General features: G+C 37.4%; 1 protein-coding gene across 4 annotated transcripts in view; it reads right to left on the reverse strand.

Annotated features, from left to right (window-relative positions):
* TEX10 (testis expressed 10) overlaps positions 1-21,693 on the reverse strand; it is a 66,010-nt gene that overhangs the window by 35,585 nt on the left and 8,732 nt on the right. For all 4 annotated transcript variants that reach the window (XR_014302280.1, XM_082696771.1, XM_082696773.1 and 1 more), the window contains exons 4-5: positions 21,158-21,401; positions 15,260-15,372 (exon numbers count right to left, since the gene is read on the reverse strand). Coding sequence is in view for 3 of the 4 variants with exons in the window: in XM_082696771.1 (XP_082552897.1) it covers positions 15,260-15,372; positions 21,158-21,401 (357 nt within the window). In the remaining variant the exon portion in view is untranslated. The remainder of the gene's footprint in view (positions 1-15,259; positions 15,373-21,157; positions 21,402-21,693) is intronic.

The raw sequence follows: 21,693 nt of genomic DNA on the forward strand, positions 1-21,693 counted from the left end.
CCAAGTTCCTCTTCACACAAAAATTAAAGGCCCTTGTAACAATGCTTGGTAATCCTAAACGAAATTGAAGACTTGAGAACCTCAACATGCTTGAAGAGTTTTTTAAAGCAGGTACTGATATTTGGATATAGGTCACAGTAGATCTGGACTCTACTTCTACCTCACCACATAATCACTAATTTCTCCTGGCCACAATTTCCATATGTGGGACATAAGGAGACTGATCCAGTTGTTCTTAAACAACTTACATGATACACGTATTAAAACTGTTTTTTTCTAACCAAATAAAACACATTTCTTTCAAACCTTCAAAGAAATTTCAAAAAAAAATCTCAAATACTTTCAATAAAAACAGAAATTGCAACTTAGAATATAAATAATTTTCAGACTACGGCATATTCAACAGCAGAGCCTATTTATTTCAGGTTTCAAAAAATGTAAAGTTAATTAAAATAAAAAATCTCATTAACCAATTTTAAAGGAAAAGGTTAATCCTAGATCAAGCATGAGCAAGGGAACAGTAGTGAAGAACCAAGAATACATGGGAAGGGAAATAAAAGAAATCTGGTGCTACCAGAGCATCAAATATAGAGTTAGGAATGACAGATGAGCCTGGAAAGGTAAAATGGAACCAGATTACAAAGAGTCAGGAAGGCTAAGGGCACTAAAATTAATTCTGCAACCACATGAGTAACATGGTTGAAAACTTACTGATGGGTGATTCATAAGGATAGAAAAGGAAAAATGAGAGTTATAAGAATACAAAGAAGAAGCAGAAGTGCCTGGGTGGCTCAGATGTTTAAGTGTCTGCCTTCTGTTCAGGTCATGATCTCCAGGTTCTGGGACTAAGCCCCAGGTCAGGCTCCCTGCTGAGCAGGGTCTGCTTCTCCTTCTACCTCTCCTCTCATGCTCTCTCAAATGAATAAAAAAAATCTTTAAAAAACAAAGAAGCAGTTAGTTGGCTATTACAGCAATCTAGGCAAGAGACAACAAGCTCAAGAACCAGGGTCAGTGTTGGTATGGACTGGGAGAAGACAGGACATTTAGGAAGAGGAAAAATTAGCTGGATTTGAAGTTTAAGTGTATATCTGTATACAAATTTGGGGATGCTGGAAACAGGAGGATTCAGAAGTTGTAGTACTGATAAATGGATAAATGAAGGGCAGAGATCCAAAAAATAATTACTTTTGATATGTGGAGCTTATAGTGTCTCTGGTATAATTCCAGACAGAGATAGCCAACAGACAACTCAAAGTACAAGTCTGACACCAGAGGGAGAAGTCCAAGCCATTTATTAAAACATGACCACTCCTAGCTGCAAAAGCAGAAAATCCAGTTTTTATTTTGTATAGTCTTAATCCTAGCTAAACAGTGAAATTTAAGAAAGGAAAGACAGAATGGGACAGATAACTAGTAGTCTACGCACCACAAATCCAAATTACTACAAGCATTTTTTTTTTTTTTTGCCAAACTTCCCAGCACCCAAAACCAAGCACATTTTAACATTAACTAGACCACAAAAACTTAATTGTCACATTTCTTCAGAAGTAGAGCTTACCAAGATCTACCCTAAGTTTATATCTCAAGCAGCATAGTCTATTACGGTCTGGAAGTTCTCAATGGACACTGCAAACCTGGAGAATTCATTCTGCTCCTCCAATAATTAATACAAATTTTTACAGACTAAATATAACAACTATCAATTCTATGAGGGAGGCAGGGCAATGGGGATAAACCAGTTTTCAGTAATGATAATGTAAGTAATTAGAACTAATAATCCCCTTCCTGAAAACAACTTTAAAACTAGATAAAATTGGGGCGCCTGGGTGGCTCAGTGGTTAAGCCGCTGCCTTCGGCTCAGGTCATGATCTCAGGGTCCTGGGATCGAGTCCCGCATCGGGCTCTCTGCTCAGCAGGGAGCCTGCTTCCTCCTCTCTCTCTCTGCCTGCCTCTCTGCCTACTTGTGATTTCTCTCTGTCAAATAAATAAATAAAATCTTTAAAAAAAAAACAAACAAACAAAAAAAAAAAAAACTAGATAAAATTGTTTTTAAAAACCTTAAAAGTACTCAAGAGCTAAGAAGATAATGAACATTTACTGGGTCCCAAACTCTACCAAAAAAAAAAAAAAAAAAAAAGACAAGATACTAGCATTCAAGGCTTTGTCCTTAGGGCAACTGACAATTCCAAAGAAAAAGCTGCAAAAACTGATGTAACCTTTCAGCAGCCTCACACGGAAACAAAAACAAAATCAAAAACAAAAAAACCACCTGGATACACCACTGTGAAACTAAATAAAAAGAAAAATCATGGGAAGTGGGAAAGAAATTTTGTAAAGTAACACAATTAGACTCATAGTTGACTTCTTCATACAGCAATGAAAATCAGCAGACAGTGAAGTGTTATTGTCAGTGTGCTCAAAGAAGAAAAGTGCCAAACCTAGAGTACTATACTCTGCTAAAACACTCTTTAGAAATGAAGGAAAAATATTTTTAGACAAAACAAAAAACAACTTCCAGCAAATTTTAAATGATCCCAAATGGATGGAAACAGATACAGGAAAAAATGAAGAGGGAAAAAAAAAAAAAAAAACTGGAAATACATAAATAAAACTCAAGTGATGCAAACAAGTTCTGCAAAAAACTAATTTTTGATGGAGAGCTCAAATTGTATCATTGGCACAAATACTGTCAGCTGTTTTCTTGGAATTGGTAGGCTCTTTGTTCATTTTGAGAAAATAATTGCCAAATACCCAACTCTGAAAACCCGCAGTTTGTCATTCTTTCAAGTTAAAATTGTGTCTGTCACAGGAAAGTACTCAGAAGTAGAATAATCACAAAAATGTGTTTCTTGAGATAACCATCATCCTGTGTATGCGGCCAAATTATTTTACCCCAGTACCCCCATTTCATCACACTGAATATAAGGGGAAAAAAAATGTATTCTCAAGGGTCGTGACTTAATAAAATTAAGTAATTTTTACTGCTTCATTAAGGACCTTTTTAAGCGAAACTGGCTCTGGCTTGTTCTTTTAGACTGTGAGTGCAAAGTGATGAAGAATACAATGTTTTACTAGTTCAGTTTGATGCCACTACCTTAGTTTATGCTAAGATACTGGCAATTTTACCCACCACTGCTTTTGCGTCATCAGTGCAAATGTCAGAAAAATCAAAAAGGCAAATAATGTCTTAATTGTGAAACAGCTCTGACTTTATAGACCCACAGGTCACAGGCCACCCTTTGAGAACCACTGTCTTAGATAAATGACATAAGAGTAAGCCAGCTAACTAACAAACTGTCTCACAATAGCAACAATGATCTACTGTTTACACGCCCCTTCCCCATCCCCAACCTAATTTGTTCTGTGCACCTTTATTTTAAGGCTCTCCCAAAGTAATACCCACCCCTAAGAATTTCAGATTCTGAAAAAAAAAAAAAGAAAAGAAAAAAGAAAAAGGAAAAAGAAAAAAAATGTCAGATTCTGGCTCTTCAGTGGTATCCATATTTATACCAGTTAGGAAAATTTTCTATATACAATACATCCAATAAACTTCCTTTTTACCATATAAACTTTGTAACTCTCCAGATCATCTTTTCTTTTGGCCTTAACAAACATTTCTATTTAATTTAACTATAGGAAACTCAAATTTCTTCTACAGATTACTGTAAGTCAATCTCCTTTTGAATTCTGCCTTCTTACAATTCCTGCTGCACTCTTTCTGTGGGCCCTATTCTGTGCTTATTTTCCCACAAAGAAATCTATTTGCTAATAACTTTATTCAAAGTCTAATCATTCACATACTGTCTGAATATTTACTATGTTTTTTTTAATATAGTCACATTTTAAAGATAAATACAATTTCTGAAAGAAACCTGTCACTACCATAAGCAGACCAATCTTTCCTAATACATTTTGCAATAAATTCCCAACAACCCAACCAGCACTTAATCAACCTCAACCTGCCAAATCAAAGCTCTCCATTACCTCTCGGAAAATTAATTTTCCAAATCTTACCAACTAGGAGACTACTGCAGTCAGCAGTGAACTTCTCTCACAAGTTGATTTGTAGGCCAAAGGCAAGACTTAGCTGTATTGCAAACACAGAGATCTGGGGCTCCCAAGAGAAGAAAGATAAGACACAGCTTTCATGACACAAGAGAAGTCATTTTAAGTCCCCAGCTCTTTTCCTATTTTCCCTGATCAATATCCCCACTGGCTCTACTGCCCTAAGCATATCTCTTAAAACACATCCTAGGAGGTAGAAGAATTACAAAGAAATACAAAAACTTCAGTAGTTAAGGATTTTAAGGGAACTAAAGGAATAAAAAAACTAACAGTCTAACAGGCCAATAAATAGGCTAACCATAACAAACAAATCAGTGGTGAAATTCCCAGTGCTGTTTCGAAAGTAAACAAGGCCCTGCATTCCTTACCCAAGATAAGGAACTCAAGACCCCATCCAGTTTATACCCTAAGAGCTTACCAGAAGCCCTTTCACCTGTCAACAGTTAAGTTGAAGTCTCCACCCCAGGAGCACAAGGTTCAGACACAGCATGCATGTACAGGCAGTCTCCTAAGTATGTCTGCACAAACTTATGCCTGCCTTTACATGTGATTACAAAGCTCCCCTTTCTGATATTCATCCTAAACCCTAAATAAAAAGAACCCACTCACCCATACTCAGGGAGTCAAGGTTTTGGAAATTATTCCCTCATGATCTCCTTACTTGCAATAAATAGGTTCTATTGTGTGGCAACTCCATCTGGTGAAATCTCTATATGTAACCCACCAAGGAATGAAATCATGTTATTTTGTTTACAATATTTGTTCCCAGTACATATTAGAGTTAGCTTGTTGGAATAATCACCACATAGATTAATACATTTTGAGCACAAAAAAGGTTTTCTTAGGGGCGCCTGGGTGGCTCGGTCAGTTAAGTGTCCAACTCTTGATTTCGATTTGCGTCATGATCTCAGAAATCAAGCCCCATACTGGGCTCTAAGCTCAGTGTGGAATCTGCTTGAGAGGGTCTCTCTCCTATCACCCTATGCCCCTCCCTCTGCTCGTACTCTCTCTTTAAAATAAATAAAAATCTTCAAAAAAAGAAAGAAAGAGGGGCGCCTGGGTGGCTCAATGAGTTAAGCATCTGCTTCATCTCAAGTCATGATCTCAGGGTCCTGGGATCCCTCATTGGGCTCCCTGCTCAGGAGGATGCCAGCTTCTCTCCCTTCCCCACCCACCCCTTCTGCTCTCTCACACGATCTCTCAAGTAAGATCCTTTAAATAAAAAAAAAAAAAAGTTTTCTTAGGACTACACTGCTTTTTTTAAATGCCAGTATTTCAGGGCACCTGGGTGGCTCAGTGGGTTAAGCCTCTGCCTTCGGCTCAGGTCATGATCCCAGGGTCCTGGGATCGAGCCCCGAATCGGGCTCTCTGCTCAGCAGGGAGCCTGCTTCCCTTCCTCTTTCTCTGCCTGCCTCTCTGCCTACTTGTGATCTCTCTGTGTCAAATAAATAAATAAAAATCTTTAAAAAAAAAAATTTAAAAAAATAAATGCCAATATTTCCAATGACAAAATTATAGCCTTTAATATAAACAAAGAATTGAAAGCAGGGACTCAAATGGACATTTGAAGACCAATGTTCACAAAAGCATTATTTGCAGTAACCAAAAGGTAGAAACCACCCAAATATCCATTGACAAGATGAATATATAAACAAAATATGGGTATATACATACAATGGAGTATTATTTAGCCTTAATAAGGAAGGAAAACTTGGAAGCAACCAAGACGCCCATTAGTAAGTAGGTTAATGGGTACATGAACTGTGACACATCCATACAAGAACATAATTAAGCACTTCAAAAAAAGAGCCCTCAAGTCACGAAAAAAACATGGGGAATGGAAGAATGAATAGGCAGAGAACAGAGGATTTTTAGGACAGTGAAACTAACCTATAGGATGCTATAATGGTGGATAAATGTCATCATATATTTGTCAAAACTCATAGAATTGTATAACCAAGAGTGAACCCTAAGGTAAACTCTGGATTTGGGATGAAAATGATGTGTCAATGTAGGTTCACAGATTGTAACAAATGTTTAACTCTGGTGCAGGATGCTGACAGCGAGGAAAGCCATGTATTTCTGGGAGCAAGAGTACATGACAATTCTGTACTTTCTGCTCAACTTCACTATGTAACTAAAACTGCTCTAAAAAAATAAAGTCTATTTCTAAAAAAAGGGGGAAAGTGCTGGTACATGCTACAAAACGGATGAACCTTGAAAACATTTTCTAAATGAAATTAAGCCAGACACAAAAGGAAAATATTTTCTGGTTCTTCTTCTGTGAGGTACCTAGAAGAGTCAAATTAACAGAGACAAAAAGTAGATCAGTGGATCCCAGAAGCTGGTGATAGGGGACCATGGTGAGTTATTGTTTCATGGGTACAGACTTCTAGTTTAGGAAGATGAAAAAAATTCTGGAAATGGGTGGTGGTGATGGCTGCATAACAATGTAAATATACTTAACACTACTGAACCATATACTTTAGATGATTAAAAAGGTCAAATTTCATGCTATGTGTATTTTACCATAATAAAAATCAATAATATCCTTTGTAACCCTGTATTTTAATTGAAGATGAAAAAGTTAGACATCAGGTCAAAAATTAACTGGGGTTACAATGTTGTCTCTCCTAACTTTAACTTATGTTGCCCTCCACAAGTTATCTGCCAAGTATTCAATGCAGCATCTTATGGAAATAAAAGAGCAGTCCGAAGTCCCTGAAAATGAATCCTGGGGAAATCTTCTGAAGAATAAGCTAGTTATATTGTCAATCTATTTTTGCTAAAAATTCCACAACTACAAAGTCAGCTGGGAACAATAGAATAGGCAGACAATAAGCTCACCTCTTCCATGCATATAACTAGGTAACACACATATCCGTTTAAATTACCCGGGAAACCACCCAAAGACTAGCAGAACAAATTCCACAACTAGAGCCAACAAAGAGGCCATGTTATAGAAAATTGGAAGGGCGAAGACATGGTCTGGAAGCAAAATGAACCATGGCCATTTGACACAACGGAGAGGGAGCTAGTGGTGCGGAGAAGGACAGAAAACAGACTTTCACACTTGGAAGTCCACAAACAGGGAGAATGAGTCTCCAGAATATTTACCTTTGAAAGTGAGAGGGGCTAAATTTTCTGAGTTCTTAAAACCAGCAGGACTTAAAGCCTGGAATTTTAAAAATTGGTGGACTTGGCTCTGTGAGAGCCCAGAAGGCATTAGGAAACAGAGCTCTGCGATAGAAGAGATAACAAGACAAACACCCCTGCAAATAACAGGGCAGAACCAGCAAGTGGAAAACTCCAGGGGCAGACAGGAGGAAGAATGATTTGCTCATCTCAAAGAGGCAGGGACCACAGGGAGACTCCAAGAACAAAGCACATGGCAGACACCATTTCCCTCCCCACCCCCTAGCAAAAACAATGACCACCTGCAGGAACCAGCATGGTGACACCACTCCTAACTTGCTATCACCAAGTTTCTTCACATTCTACCCTCTCCACCATACCCCACCCCAACCATCAGCAGATATGCCCTTCCCAATAACACTGGCCTGAGTCCCAGCACTGCAGGCCCCAACCTCAGCACAAACCCTGACAATGCCACACCACCTGACACTCAGGAGGACCTCACTTCTTGACAAGCAGACCCCCACACATCTTGTTAAAATGTGTTAAAGTGTGCCCCACCACTACCGGAGATCAAATACTGCACAAAATATGCCGAGAGACTATATAAATGCAATGAAAGAAAGAGGCCAAGACTCAACAGGAGAGCACATGCAATACATATAGGAAACACTCTGAAGCGCCAGGCCCTGGGAAATAAGGAACACTGCACTGCAGGGCACTACAGGACTGCTTCTTCGTAAGGCAAACCACAGCAAGAGACCAAAGTGAAACAAGTATAAGTAATATGCCTGATAGAGAATTTAAAATAACAATAATGAAAATATTAAACTGGGGAAAAGAGTGGAGGACATCACACAGACCGTTAATACAGAGATAAAAGAGAACCAATCAAAGATCAAGAACATAGTAAATGAAATTTAAAATACTCTTGATGGAAGAAATAGCAGGCTAAATGAATCAGAGGAATGAATTAATAACCTGGAAGGCAGGATAATAGAAGTAACAAGCTGAGCAAAAGAAAGGAAATTATACAAACTGAGAAAAGTCTTAGGGAACTCAATGACTCCACCAAGTATAACAACATCTGCATTAAATAGATCTCAGAAGAAAGAGAAAAGGGAGAAAATTTATTTGAAGAAATAATAACTGAAAACTTCCCTAATCTGGGGAAGGAAACAGAGATCCAGATCCAGGAAATACAGAGATCCTGCCCCCTTTTCCCACCTTCTTGCCCCCCACTCCAAATTCAAAAAAAGGTCATCCAAACAAAACACATAGTAATTACGATGGCAAAAAACAGCAACAAGGACAAAATTTTAAAAGCAGCAAAAGGGGAAAAAAAAAACAGTTACATACAAGGGAAATCCTATAAGGCTATTAGTGAATTTTTCAGCAGAAACTTTGCAGGCCAGAAGTGAGGAAAGATATATTCAATGCACTCAAAGATAAAAATGTGCAGCCAAGAATATTCTCTCCCTCTGCCCCTCTACCCCTCCACCACAACTCTTGCAGGAGCACTCTCACTCTCCCTAAAATAAATAAATAAACAAAAAAACAAACACAAAACCCATAAAAACAGTAAGAATAAATATATTTATAAAACTCAGTCAAGGGAAGGCACCTGGCTGGCTCAGTGAGTTAAGTGTCTGCCTTTGGCTCAGGTCATGATCCCAGGGTTCTGGGATGGAAACCCACGTGGGAATCCCTGCTCAGTGGAGAGCCTGCTTCTCCCTTTCCCTCTGTCTGACACTCTCCCTGCTTGTGTGCGCACACACACATACACTCTCTCTTTCTCGGTCAAATTAATATATAGATAAAGTCTTTTAAAAATCAGTCAATGGATTCATAAAATAAAAGGGTATTTTATATGAAATCATATACCTGAAACATGAGAGGAATAAAGCATGGGTTTTAACTTACACAACCAACAACTTAATATAGACTCCTATATGCAGAAGATGTTATGTACAAATCTAATGATAACTATAAATCAAAAATCTGTAACTAATATGCAAAGAATAAAGAGAAAGGAATCCATGTATATTACTTAAGAAAGCCAATAAACCATGAAAGAGAGCAAGAGAAATGAGAGAAAATCTCCACAAACAAGCACAAAACAAGTTAACAAAATGGCAATTAAGTACATACCTCTCAGTAATTACTTTGATACAGGGTGACAAAGTGGATTAAAAAAAACAAGACCCATCTATATGATGCCTACTCATTTCAGACCTAAGACACCTGCGGTTGGAAAGTAAGGGAATGGAGAAATATTTATCATGCAAGCGGTGCCAAAAGAAAGCCAAGGTAGCAATACTCATATTGGACAAAACAGACATTAAAACAAAGACCATAAAAGGAGACAAAGAAGGACACTATAATTAAAGGGGACAATCCAACAAGAGGACAGAACAGTTCTAAATTTCATGCACCCAAATACATAAAACAGTTAATAACAAATACAAAAGGGATAATCAACAGTAATACAGTAACAATAGAGGACTTTAACATTTCACATACACATCAATGGACAGATCATCCAAACAGAGAATCAGTAAGGAAAAAGTGGCTTTAAATGAAACACTGGACCAGATGGATTAGCAGACATGATATTCAGAACACTTCATCCTAAAACAACAGAATACACATCCTTTTCAAGCACACACAGAACATTTTCCAGAATAGATCATGTGTCAGACCATAAAACAAGTCTCAACAAACTGAAATCATATCATGCATCTTTTCTGAACACAATGCTATGAAACAAGAAATCAACCACAAGACCTGAAAAGAGCACAAATACACAGAGGTTAAATAAGATGCTATTAAAAAACATTAAAAAAAATTACATGAAAATGAAAACACAAAGGTTCAAAATCTTTGGGATCCAGCAAAAAGTGGTTTTAAGAAGGCAATTTATAGCGTGCTGGGTGGCTCAGTGGGTTAACAAGCCTCTGACTTCGGCTCAGGTCATGATCTCAGGGTCCTGGGATTGAGGCCCGCATCAGGCTCTCTGCTCAGCAGGGAGCCTGCTCCCCCACCACCCTCCCTCCTGCCTGCCTCTCTGCCTACTTGTGATCTCTGTCAAATAAATAAATAAAATCTTTAAAAAAAAAAAAAAGGCAATTTATAGAGAATCACAGGCCTACCTCAGGAAGAGAAATCTCAAATAAAAGACCTAACCTTACACTTAAAGCCAGAAAAAGAAAAAGAACAACAACAACAAAAAAAACCCAAAGCAGCAAAATTTAAGAAATAATAACGATTAGGGCGCCTGGGTGGCTCAGTGGGTTAAGCCGCTGCCTTCGGCTCAGGTCATGATCTCAGGGTCCTGGGATCGAGTCCCGCATCGGGCTCTCTGCTCAGCAGGGAGCCTGCTTCCCTCTCTCTCTCTCTGCCTGCCTCTCCGACTACTTGTGATTTCTCTCTGTCAAATAAATAAATAAAATCTTAAAAAAAAAAAAAAAGAAAAAAAAGAAATAATAACGATTAGAACAGAAATAAATGGTACAGAAATTAAAAAATAGAACAGATCAATGAAACCAGGAACTGATTCTTTGTGGGGGGAAAAAAAATCAACAAAACTGATAAACTTCTAGCAATACTCATCAAAAAGGAAAAGAGAGAGAACACCCAAATAAACAAAATTACTAATGAAAAGAGAGAAACAATCACCAATGCCCCAATGCCAGAGAAATACAAACAACTGTAGAGGTGCCTGGTTGGCTCAGTAGGTCGGGCATCCAACTCTTGATTTAGGCTTGGTACATGATCTCAGGGCTGTGGGACTGAGCGCCATGTCAGGCTCTGCGCTGAGTGTGAGCCTGCCTGGGATTCTCCCTCTCCCTCCACCTACCAAGTGCACTTTCTCTCTCTAATGGAAAGGAAAGGAATGAGAAAGGAAGGAATAAAAATAACTGTAACAGGATACTCTGAAAACATATTTGACAACAACCTGGACAACTTGGAAGAAATGGATAAATTCCCAGAAACATATAACCAACCAAAACTACCACAGAAATAGATATAAAATTTTATTAGACCAATCACCAGCAATGAAACTGAAACAATAAAAAAATTCCCAACAAAAGTACAAACAAGAGCAGACAGCTTCCCAGGCAAACTCTAGCAAACATTTAAAGAAGAGTTAATACTCCTCCTTCTTAAACTATTCCAAAAAATACGAAAGGAAGGCAAACTTCCAAACTCATTCCATGAGGCCAGTATCACCCTAGTACCAAAACCAGATAAAGATACCACCAAAAAAGAGAACAGGCCAGTATCTCTTAAGAATATAAATACAAATATTCTCAACATTAGCAAACCAAATGAACAATGTATGTTTTAAAAATCATATACTACAATCAAGTGGGATTTATTCCCAGGAGACAACAGTTTAACATCTGCAAAACAATGCGTACCTGGGCTGCTCAGTTGCTTTCAGCTCAGTCATGATCCCAGGGTTCTGGGATCAAACCCCACTTTTGGCTCTCTGCTCAGTGGGGAGTCTGCTTCTTCCTCTCCTTCTGATGCTCCCCTTGCTTTTGATCTCTCAGTCACTCTCTCAAAAAGATAGTCTTAAATATATGTATGTTTGCAAAAGAAGGGGCAGCTAGCTGGCTCAACTGATAGAGCTTGTGACTTTGATCTTGGGGTCATGAGTCAAGCCCCACATTGAGTACGGAGACTACTTTAAAAAAGTAGAATATTAAGGGCGCCTGGGTGACTCAGTCGGTTAAGTGGCTGCCTTCAGCTCAGATCATGATCCCAGGGTCCTGGGATCAAGTCCCACATCTGGCTCCCTGCCCAGCAGAAAGCCTCCTTCTCCCTTTTCCTCTGCTTGCCGTTCTGCCTACTTGTGCTCTCTAGCTCTCTGTTAAATAAATAAATAAAAGCTTTAAAAAAGTAGAATGTTAAAAAGAATATATATTTGTAAAACAATGTGATACATCACATCAATTAAAGGATAAAAACTATATGCTCATTTCAACAGATGCAGAAAAATCATCTGACAAAGCATAATATCTATTCATGTAAAAACCCTCAACAAAGTTAAGTCCAGAAGAAACATAACTCAACATAATAAAGGCCTTATATGAGGGTGCCTGGGTGGCTCAGTCACTGGATGCCTTCCTTTGGCTTGGGTTATGATCCCAGAGTCCTGGCATCGAGTCCTGCATTGGGCTTCCTGCTCAGCAGGGAGCCTGCCTTTCCCTCTCTCACTCCCCCTGCTTGTGTTCCCTTTCTGTTTCTCCCACTGCCAAATAAATAGTATCTTTTAAATAAATAAATAAATAAATAAATAAATAAAGTCCTTATATGAAAAACCCATAGCCAACATCACACTCAATGGTAAAAAACTGAGAGCTTTTCCCATAAGGTCAAAAACAAGGCAAGAATGTCCACTCTCATCCCTTTTATTCAACATAGTAATGGAAGTCCTAGCTATGGCAATTAGACAACATAAACAACCAAAATGTTAAAGAAGAAAAACTACTTGGAGATGACATGATACTCAATACAGAAAACCCTAAAGACTCTACCAAGAAACTACTAAAACTGGTAAATGAATTCAGTAAAGTTCCAAATAAAGTTCCAGGATACAAAATCAATATACAAAACTCTGTTGCATTCTTACAGACTAATAATGAAGCAAGCAGCAAATGAAATTAAGAAAACAATCCCATTTACAATTGTACCACGAACAATAAAGTATCTAGGAACAAACTTAACCAACGAGGTGAAAGACATGTACTCTGAAAACTTTAAAAACACTGATTAAAGAGATTCAAGACAATGCAAAAAAAAAAAAAAAAAAGGAAAGACATTCTATCCATGCTCATGGGTTGGAAAAACAAATATTGTTAAAACACCTATGCTACACAATCTACAGATTTAATACAATACCTATCAAAATGTCAACAGTATTTTTCACAGAACTAGAACGATCCATCCTAAAATTTGTATGGGATCACAAAATACCTCAAATAGCCAAAGCAATCTTGAAAAACAAAAATAAAAATAGAGGCATCACAACTCCAGTTACATTCCACATTATACTACAAAGCAGTAGTGAAACCGTATGATAATGGCATTAGACACATAGATCAATGGAATACAACAGAAAAACCAGAAATAGGGGCGCCTGGGTGGTTCAGTGGGTTAAAGCCTCTGCCTTCCCCTCAGGTCATGATCTTGGGGTCCTGAGGTCGAGCCCCACATGGGGCTCTCTGCTCAGCAGGGAGCCTGCTTCCTCCTCTCTCTCCCTACTTGTGATCTCTGTCAAGTAAATAAATAAAATCTTTAAAAAAAAAAAGAAAAGAAAAACCAGAAATAAACCAACAATTATAAAGTCAATTAATCTTTGACAAAGGAATGAATATACAATCGGGAAAAGTCTCTTCAACAGCTCTGTGAACAGCTACACACAAAACAATGAAACTGGACCACTTTCTTATACCATATACAAAAATAAATTCAAAATGGATTGAAGACCTAAATGTGAAACCTGAAAACCATAAAAATCCTTGGAGAGAGCATAGGCAGTAATCTGACATGGGCTGTAACAACAGTTTTCTAGATATGTCTCCTGAGGCAAGGAAAGTAAAAGCAAAAGTAAACTACTGTGACTACATCAAAATAAAGCTTCTGCACAGAAAAGGCAACAATTAACAAAACTAAAAAGCAACCTACAGAATGGAAGAAGATATTTATAAACGACTTATCCAATAAAGAGTTAGTATCCAGGGGCGCCTGGGTGGCTCAGTGAGCTAAAGGCTCTGCCTTCCACTCAGGTCATGATCCCAGAGTCCTAGGATGGAGCCCCGCGTCAGACTCTCTGCTTGGCGGGAGCCTTCTTCCCCCTCTCTCTCTGCCTGCCTCTCTACCTATTTGTGATCTCTCTGTCAAATAAATAAAATCTTAAAAAAAAAAAAAAAAAAGAGTATCCAAAATGTATAAAGAACTGATAAAATCAATACCTAAAAAACAAATAATCCAAAACTGAGCAGAAAACATGAACAGAAATTTCTCCAAAGACATGCAAATGGCCGACAGGCACATGAAAAGATGCTTAACACCACTCATCATCAGGAAAATGCAAACCTAAACGACAATGAGATATCACCTCACACCTGTCAGAATAGCTAAAATAAAAAACACAAACAACAACAACAACAACAAAAAGCACACACACACACACCAAACAAGTGCTACTGAGGATGTAGGAAAAAGGAGAACTCATGTACTGTTGCTGGAATTGCAAGCTGGTGCAGTCACTGTGGAAAACAGTACGGAACAGAGATTCTTGAAAAAAATTAAAACCAGAACCATCCTACAATCCAGGAATCACACTACTGGGTATTTACACCAAAAATTCAAAAACACTAATTCAAAGGGATACACGCACCCCATGTTTATTGCAGCATTATTTTCAACAGCCAAACTATAGAAGCGGTCCATCAATAAATGAATGGACAAAGTTTTAAGAAGGCAATTTATAGAAACCAAGCTCACCTCAAGAAGCAAGAAAATTTTATTAGATAACTTGTTTTTATATTTATTTCCTCTCACTTGAGGTAAACATTTTTAAAAGTTTCCAGGCTTACAATTTTAAACTCCATCTTCTGATCCATAAGCCTCTCTGTTTTATCCCTCTTTCTGATACTGGTATTAGTTTCACTATTAGTCTCCTCATATATAAATAATACAACTAGGTGACCTTTAAGAAACTCTCAGAGATTACATAGTACTTCTCCCAAATAAAATACCCACATCAAGAAATTTTATTAAATTTATTAACAGAATTTGATACCTGAGACTCAATTTGCATAAAATATTTATATATTTTAAAAACTTTTTTTTTTTAATGAAAATTTTAAGGCTTAAAGTGACTTGTTCAAGATCAACCATACTATTGCAACTTTTAGTTTTATTTCACAAAATTTAGGTATGAACCCCTCACAGTGTAGAAAGTTCCAGTTTAAGGCTAACTATTTTTTGGTAATTTCAGGTTAAAAAATTTTTCAAGTCTATACAGTGGAAGGAATCACAATACCTTTTATTTGTCTCTTTCCTTTTGTGCTTGGTTATTTCTTTTAAGGCATATGGAAAATGACTCATAAAATGGTGTTTGAAATCAATAAGATAATTCTTTCGAAGCCACGACTCCTATTAAAATAAGCGAGTATTAGAAAATCTAAAAAAACATTTAAAATAACCAAATTTAAGCAGAAATTTGACTACTTATTAATATTCAATTATAAATTTACCATTATAATTCCCCTTTTGCTCATGATAGAAGATATAAATAAATTTTAAAATCAGAGTAAAACATTAGGGCATCCAATTCTCACCCATAGATATTTTTGGTGCTTATTAATTATCTTTACTTGCATTTCATCTACTGTTTAAGAGAAGAAAAAAGGAGAAAGTATGATGTAAGAAAATTCTTAATTTGAACCTCTAGTGCAGGATTTGTAAAATATGTCAGAAAGTCTTCTACCTAGTGTTCTATTTATAGAAGAACTCTATTTCATAGCAATTCTATTATTTTCAATTAAAGATATTTAACATTGTCATAAAGCAATGAACTTCTCTAAAATTCTTACAGTATTCATCAATCTTTCTCTCCTACTTAAAATACTAATTCCAGATCACCACACTCTTATTTCCTCCTATCCAGAGAACCAACTATGCCATTTTGCCAGGGACTGAATGGTTTCTTGGGATGTGGGACTTGAGGTGTTTAAAATAGCTGGTCACACAACAGCTCCTTATTATCCTTTTCTGGATTCTTCTCTTTGTGCTAATCTGTAATTGTATACTCAACATGTCCTTCTGGACTTCTAAAAAGCAACTTAAATTTAACATGAATTGGAATGCCTGGGTGGTGCAGTCAGTTAAGCGCCCAACTCTTGGTTTTGGCTCAGGTCATGATCTCATGAGTCATGGGACTGAGCCTCACATGGGGTTCTGCACTCAGCAGGGAGTCTACTTGGGTTTCTCTCTCCCTCTCCTCCTCACCCCCACCCCCCATGCACTCTCTCTCTAAAATAAATAAAGCTTAAAAAAAAATTAACATGAACAACTGAACTCTCCCCACCAGCAGTCACACTGTTATTTGGACCTAAGACAGGCATTATCCTTCTCTTTCCTTCACTATGTATCAGCAGCCTCACTGGTTTATCAGAATCCAGCTGCTTCTCATAGTTCCAATCACGAGTTACCATTTTACCCCAAACAACCACTCTTACCTAGATAACAACAACAGCCTCCCTACAACAGTTCTCCCTACTTTTCCTCTTATCTTCCTCAAAAGTCAATTCTCTACACAGCAGCCAGGGTGATCTTTTAAAACATAAATCATGCTTCAAAATACAGGAGAGGGAAAGGGAATAAGTGTATACGTAGGGCAGGACTGGTTATCCACTGGATGGATGGTGTGAGATTGGGGTCCATTTCTGCTACAGGTGGATGCTGACCACAGGAAGTTCGCTGGTGTTCTATTTGCAAATTCAACATATTAAAGTTAAAGACACATTCAGATCATGCCAGTTCCCTGCTGAAACATTCCACTGTCTTTTCATCACACTCAGGTTAAAATCCAAACTTGTTACCATGGACCATACGGTCCCACGATCTGGCCTCTCTCACTTTCTCTGACTCATCATCTTCTACCTTTCTCCTGGTGCCTCACTAGCACAGGCTTTCCTGCCTTTCCTCAAATATGTCAAATCTGTTCTCACTTTAGGGGCTTTACACTTGCTATTTCCTATGCCTGGAAGGTTCTTCCCACAGGTCTTTACAACACTTGGTCCTTTAACTTCACTGAGTGCCATTCAAAGTTGTGAAAATGGGTGCCTGGGTGGCTCAGATGCTTAAGTGTCTGCCTTCAGCTCAGGTCATGATCTCCAGCTCCTGGGATCGAGCCCCATGTCGGGCTCCCAGCTCAGACAGGAGTCTGCTTCTCCCTCTCCCTCTGCCTCTGCTTCTGCTGTCTCACTCAAGTGAATAAATAAAATCTTTAAAAAAACAAAAAGGAAAAAGTCATGAAAATATTTCTGACCACCTACTTAAAATAGCTCCCACTTGGGATGCCTGGGTGGCTCAGTCAGTTAAGCATCTGCCTGTGGCTCAGGTCATGATCCCAGGGTTCTGGGATCGAGCTCCACACTGGGCTCCTTGCTCAGTGGGAGTCTGCTTCTCCCTCTCCTCTCCACTTGTGCTCTCTCTGTCACTATCTGTCTCTCTCTCAAATAAATAAAATCTTAAAAAATAAAATAAAATAGCTCCCCCCCATTCTGTTCCAGGACCTGTTCTCTCTTTACCCTGCTTTACTTTTATCTTTCTTCTTAGCACTGACATTATATATTTGTTTACATCCATCAACCCCACCAGAAGGTTAAGAACTGTGAGGGCAAGCAATGCTGCAATGATGGAATTCTTTCATCTGTATTGTCTAATACAGCAGCCACTAGCCACATGTACCCACATGAGCACTTGAAATGTGGCTAGTACAACTGAGGAACTGAATTTTAGTTAACTTAAATAGCCACATTTATAGATGCTTCACAAATCCTTGATGTATGACTGCATCTGACCATTCTTCACAAATTCTAAACTTCATGGGGAAAAGATATCAGCACTGAGACACATAAATTAAAAGCAGCATTAAAATATAAAGCTAAGATACAACACAATTCCTATAGCAATTATAATACTGACCCTTAAGCTAGTAATACAAGACCCCAAAATCCAAAGTAAATTAAAAAGTTAATGTTAAATATTTTTTTGTTTCGGATTTTATTTATTTGACAAAGAGAGATACAGTGAGAGTGGCAACACAAGCAGGGGGAGTGGGAGAGGGAGAAGCAGGCTCCCCGCCAAGCAGGGAGCCCAATGCCAGGCTCAATCCCGGGACCCTGGGATCACTACCCAAGCTGAAGGAAGACACTGAACAACTGAGCCATCCAAGCACCCCCTGTATGTCATCTTTAAAACTAAGGATACATTCATATATCATAAATAATCAACCTCAGTAAGAACATGTACTCAACCACTGCAAATAAGATTTAATGTACCTTGAGATTTCTTTTTCAAGCAAAGATCAGAGATTTCAGATTTCTAAAAAGGTTTTTAAAAAAACACTTAGGTAAAAATGAAGTTTCTCAACTGTGCAGCAAATAAATACATCTAGCAAAACCTAAAAGCAAACAGTTATCTAAGACTGCGCCTAATTTAGATGCTAATTTATCAAGAGAAGACCTATACATTTTCTGAGAGAAGGGCTACAATCCAGGTTGTGGGATATAATTTGTATTTAAGTCCAAGGAATGCCATTTCATCCCTCCTTTAAAGTCTGAGTGTTACAGGTCACACAATGTCTTAACTACTAAGCTAAATTAAAGGTCATTGAAAGGGGAACAGTGAGAATGGTAACAAAAAATAAATGACTGCATTTTAATGTCACTGTACAACTCACATACATATTTATAATTTGTCTCTAAAATAATGGAGCTTGCCTTATCCAGTTATTACAGTTAAACATAACCCATTTGCCAAGGTAAATCAGAGAATTCTACCAGTGTATGCTTTTAAATACTATTTCTATTTGAATTAAACTTCCTTCAGTTCATTTGAATTTTAAACAGAAACCCAATTTAGTATTCTATGTGGCCTTCCACAGTCTATGCAAAACAGTCTTCTGAACTCAGTGTCCTGCATTAATGAACTGCTAATAAATACAACTGTATTAGAACAGCACAGAATAGTTCTAAAGCATACAACTTTAAATATCCATAAAATTAAGGCAGTGGTTAGGCCCCTTGACAATGTTATCTGAATGACAGTGGATGATATAAAACTAGTATAATTAATGAATTTGCACTTGGTCCTATATTCTATTTAGTTACAAATACTATTACTAAAGAAATAACAATAATTACTCGGTGTCCATATGTCACCAAACACCAAGATGCCTAGAATCTTTATTTCTTAGCCTTCTAAAATTTAAGGAAAGACTAGTACTTAAAATTTATGTTGATATCATTACTTTTACTTTTTATCCCAGGTTCAGATAAATCCATTCAAGACTGCAAATAACATACTTTTCTAAAAAGCTATATAATTATTACCGTCAGTAGCTTACATCACAGATTGCCATGAAAGACAGTAAGCTTTGCTTTCATAAAATCATACATCCTAACCCCAACCCTGATCAATTTCTTGCCAATGTATGCAATGAATTATATGAGACAGGCTCAAAATCTTAGTCAATAAAATGCCATGCTATTTGAAAAAGCAATTCATGTAACAATTCTACAAATGATGGGTAATGGGATAATAGTGCTAGAGTAAGCTCTTAAAATACATCCTTTAATATGACTCCATAATGCATTTCAAGATATTACTTTTATTTTATTTTTTTTAAAGATTTTATTTATTTATCAGAGGGGGGGGGAGCGAGCAAAGGCAGACAGAGTGGCAGGCAGAGTCAGAGGGAGAAGCAGGCTCCCCGTGGAGCAAGGAGCCCGATGTGGGACTCAATCCCAGGACGCTGGGATCATGACCTGAGCTGAAGGCAGCTGCTCAACCAGCTGAGCCACCCAGGCGCCCCACAAGTATTACTTTTAATTTAACCCCATTTTATGTAGCCTACTAGCTTTAAATAAAAAGAATTAAACAAAACCAAAAAACTGCATAGTCTGTTTTGTACATATATAAATAACTTCAAAGATTCACACCTGCCTAGTCAAAAGTCCTTACAGGAATTCTAAAAATCAGATGCTTCAAGTTTTAAAGTACTCTTCCTGTAACTGCCCTTTTTGATAGCGTCCTATCATATTAATTTAACACCAATTAACAAAGCTTGTTCTTCCCTAATTGCCCCATGGACTATATATAGTATATTCTCTATGCTACAGCACCCTAAGAAAGCTGCCACCATTCAATTCTCCCCGCAAAAAGTAGATAAAATAAAATTTAATCATCGCAAAGCATGTCTTTACTATCAGCTTTTCTAGTAAAAAACTGATATAGACTTAGAATCTTGGGTTAATTTCACTAACACCATACCCACTACTATAGCTTACCTATACACAGTAAAGATAACTTTTACAAATGTTTTCTGATCTTATATCCCTTACCAAGAGAAGCAAAAAGAGCATGAACTAATCAAGTCTGTATGTAGCTTCTTCTCTGAATCATAGTAGTTTAAAAAGAACTCAGAAAAATAAAGAATGAACTCAGGGTTGGTTATGAGATCTTCACTGTGGTCCATTTCTGCTAAAATTGGCACCATGGCAAACACTGGAACAAGGTACTTAATCCCATAAAAGGCCTCCAGAAAGTAGAATGTTCCTACATAATCAATGTGCCATAACCAATGCATTTATTGTAACACCACTGTGAATTATACCTAATAAAAAGCAACTGAAATCAAGCTCACAAAAAAGAAAAAAAGAAGGAAGGAAGAAATCAAGTTCATTAAGTTATGCACTTCACACGGCACTTAGGTGGGTCAGTTGGTTAGGCATCCAACCCTTGATTTCAGCTCAGGTCATTAACTCAGTCAGAGTTGTGGGACTGTTGAGCCCCAGATCAGGCTCCATGCTCGACATTAATCTGCTTGAGATTCCCTCTCTCTCTCTCTCTTCCCACTACACTCTGGCCCTCCCCCAATTCAGGTGCTCTCCAAATAAATAAATAAATAAGTGAATAAATAAAACCTTCCCCCCCAAAAAAAGAATTTATGCATTTCACTTAAATTAAAAATATTCAGAGAATCTCAAAAACTATTTTAACTTGCAGTTTAGGGCAAAAGCAAAAAGTAAATTTATAGTTACATCATGATGTTTTAGAAAATGCATAACCAAATAGTAATATATGGATTTCTAATCTGCCCATGTATGACAAAAGACATTATTACTAAGAAAATACCCCATTAAATTCTCACCAATTTATGAGTTTCATCATGCTGTTTAGAGAGTTTCCACAGAAGGGAAATAATATTAAGAACTTGCTGCATAACCTGCAGAGGTTCTCGTTCTATACCATTTCCAACAGAAGCAGCTAGTTGCGGAGGCACAGCTTCAATCCAGCATTCAATTAGCAATGGAATTATTATCTCAATAAATCCTTTCAAGTTTTCAGTAGATGAGAGGCCTTCATCCACACTGCCTAGTCCTCCAACCAGGTACCTAATTAAGGAAGGGCAAGAATGGAAAAAAAAATTAATGATTAAAAACGATTTTCCCTTATTTAATTTAAATATTAAGTGTAAAGTACTAGTAAAACTGAAGTTCCCTGAATTGATAATTACATTGATCAAAACTGGTAAGAAAATAAAATTCTAAAATGACAAAGCCAAGAGAAACTATCAAGTTTTACTTCTCATTAGGCTTTGCTAAAAATGAATAAATTAATTACTTTCAAATGACTCCTCCCATCAGTAAATAAAATCAAACCATGAGTAACTATATGACTTTTATA

The sequence above is a fragment of the Mustela nivalis genome, assembly GCF_964662115.1.
Source record: "Mustela nivalis genome assembly, chromosome: 13".
Lineage (NCBI taxonomy): Eukaryota > Metazoa > Chordata > Mammalia > Carnivora > Mustelidae > Mustela > Mustela nivalis.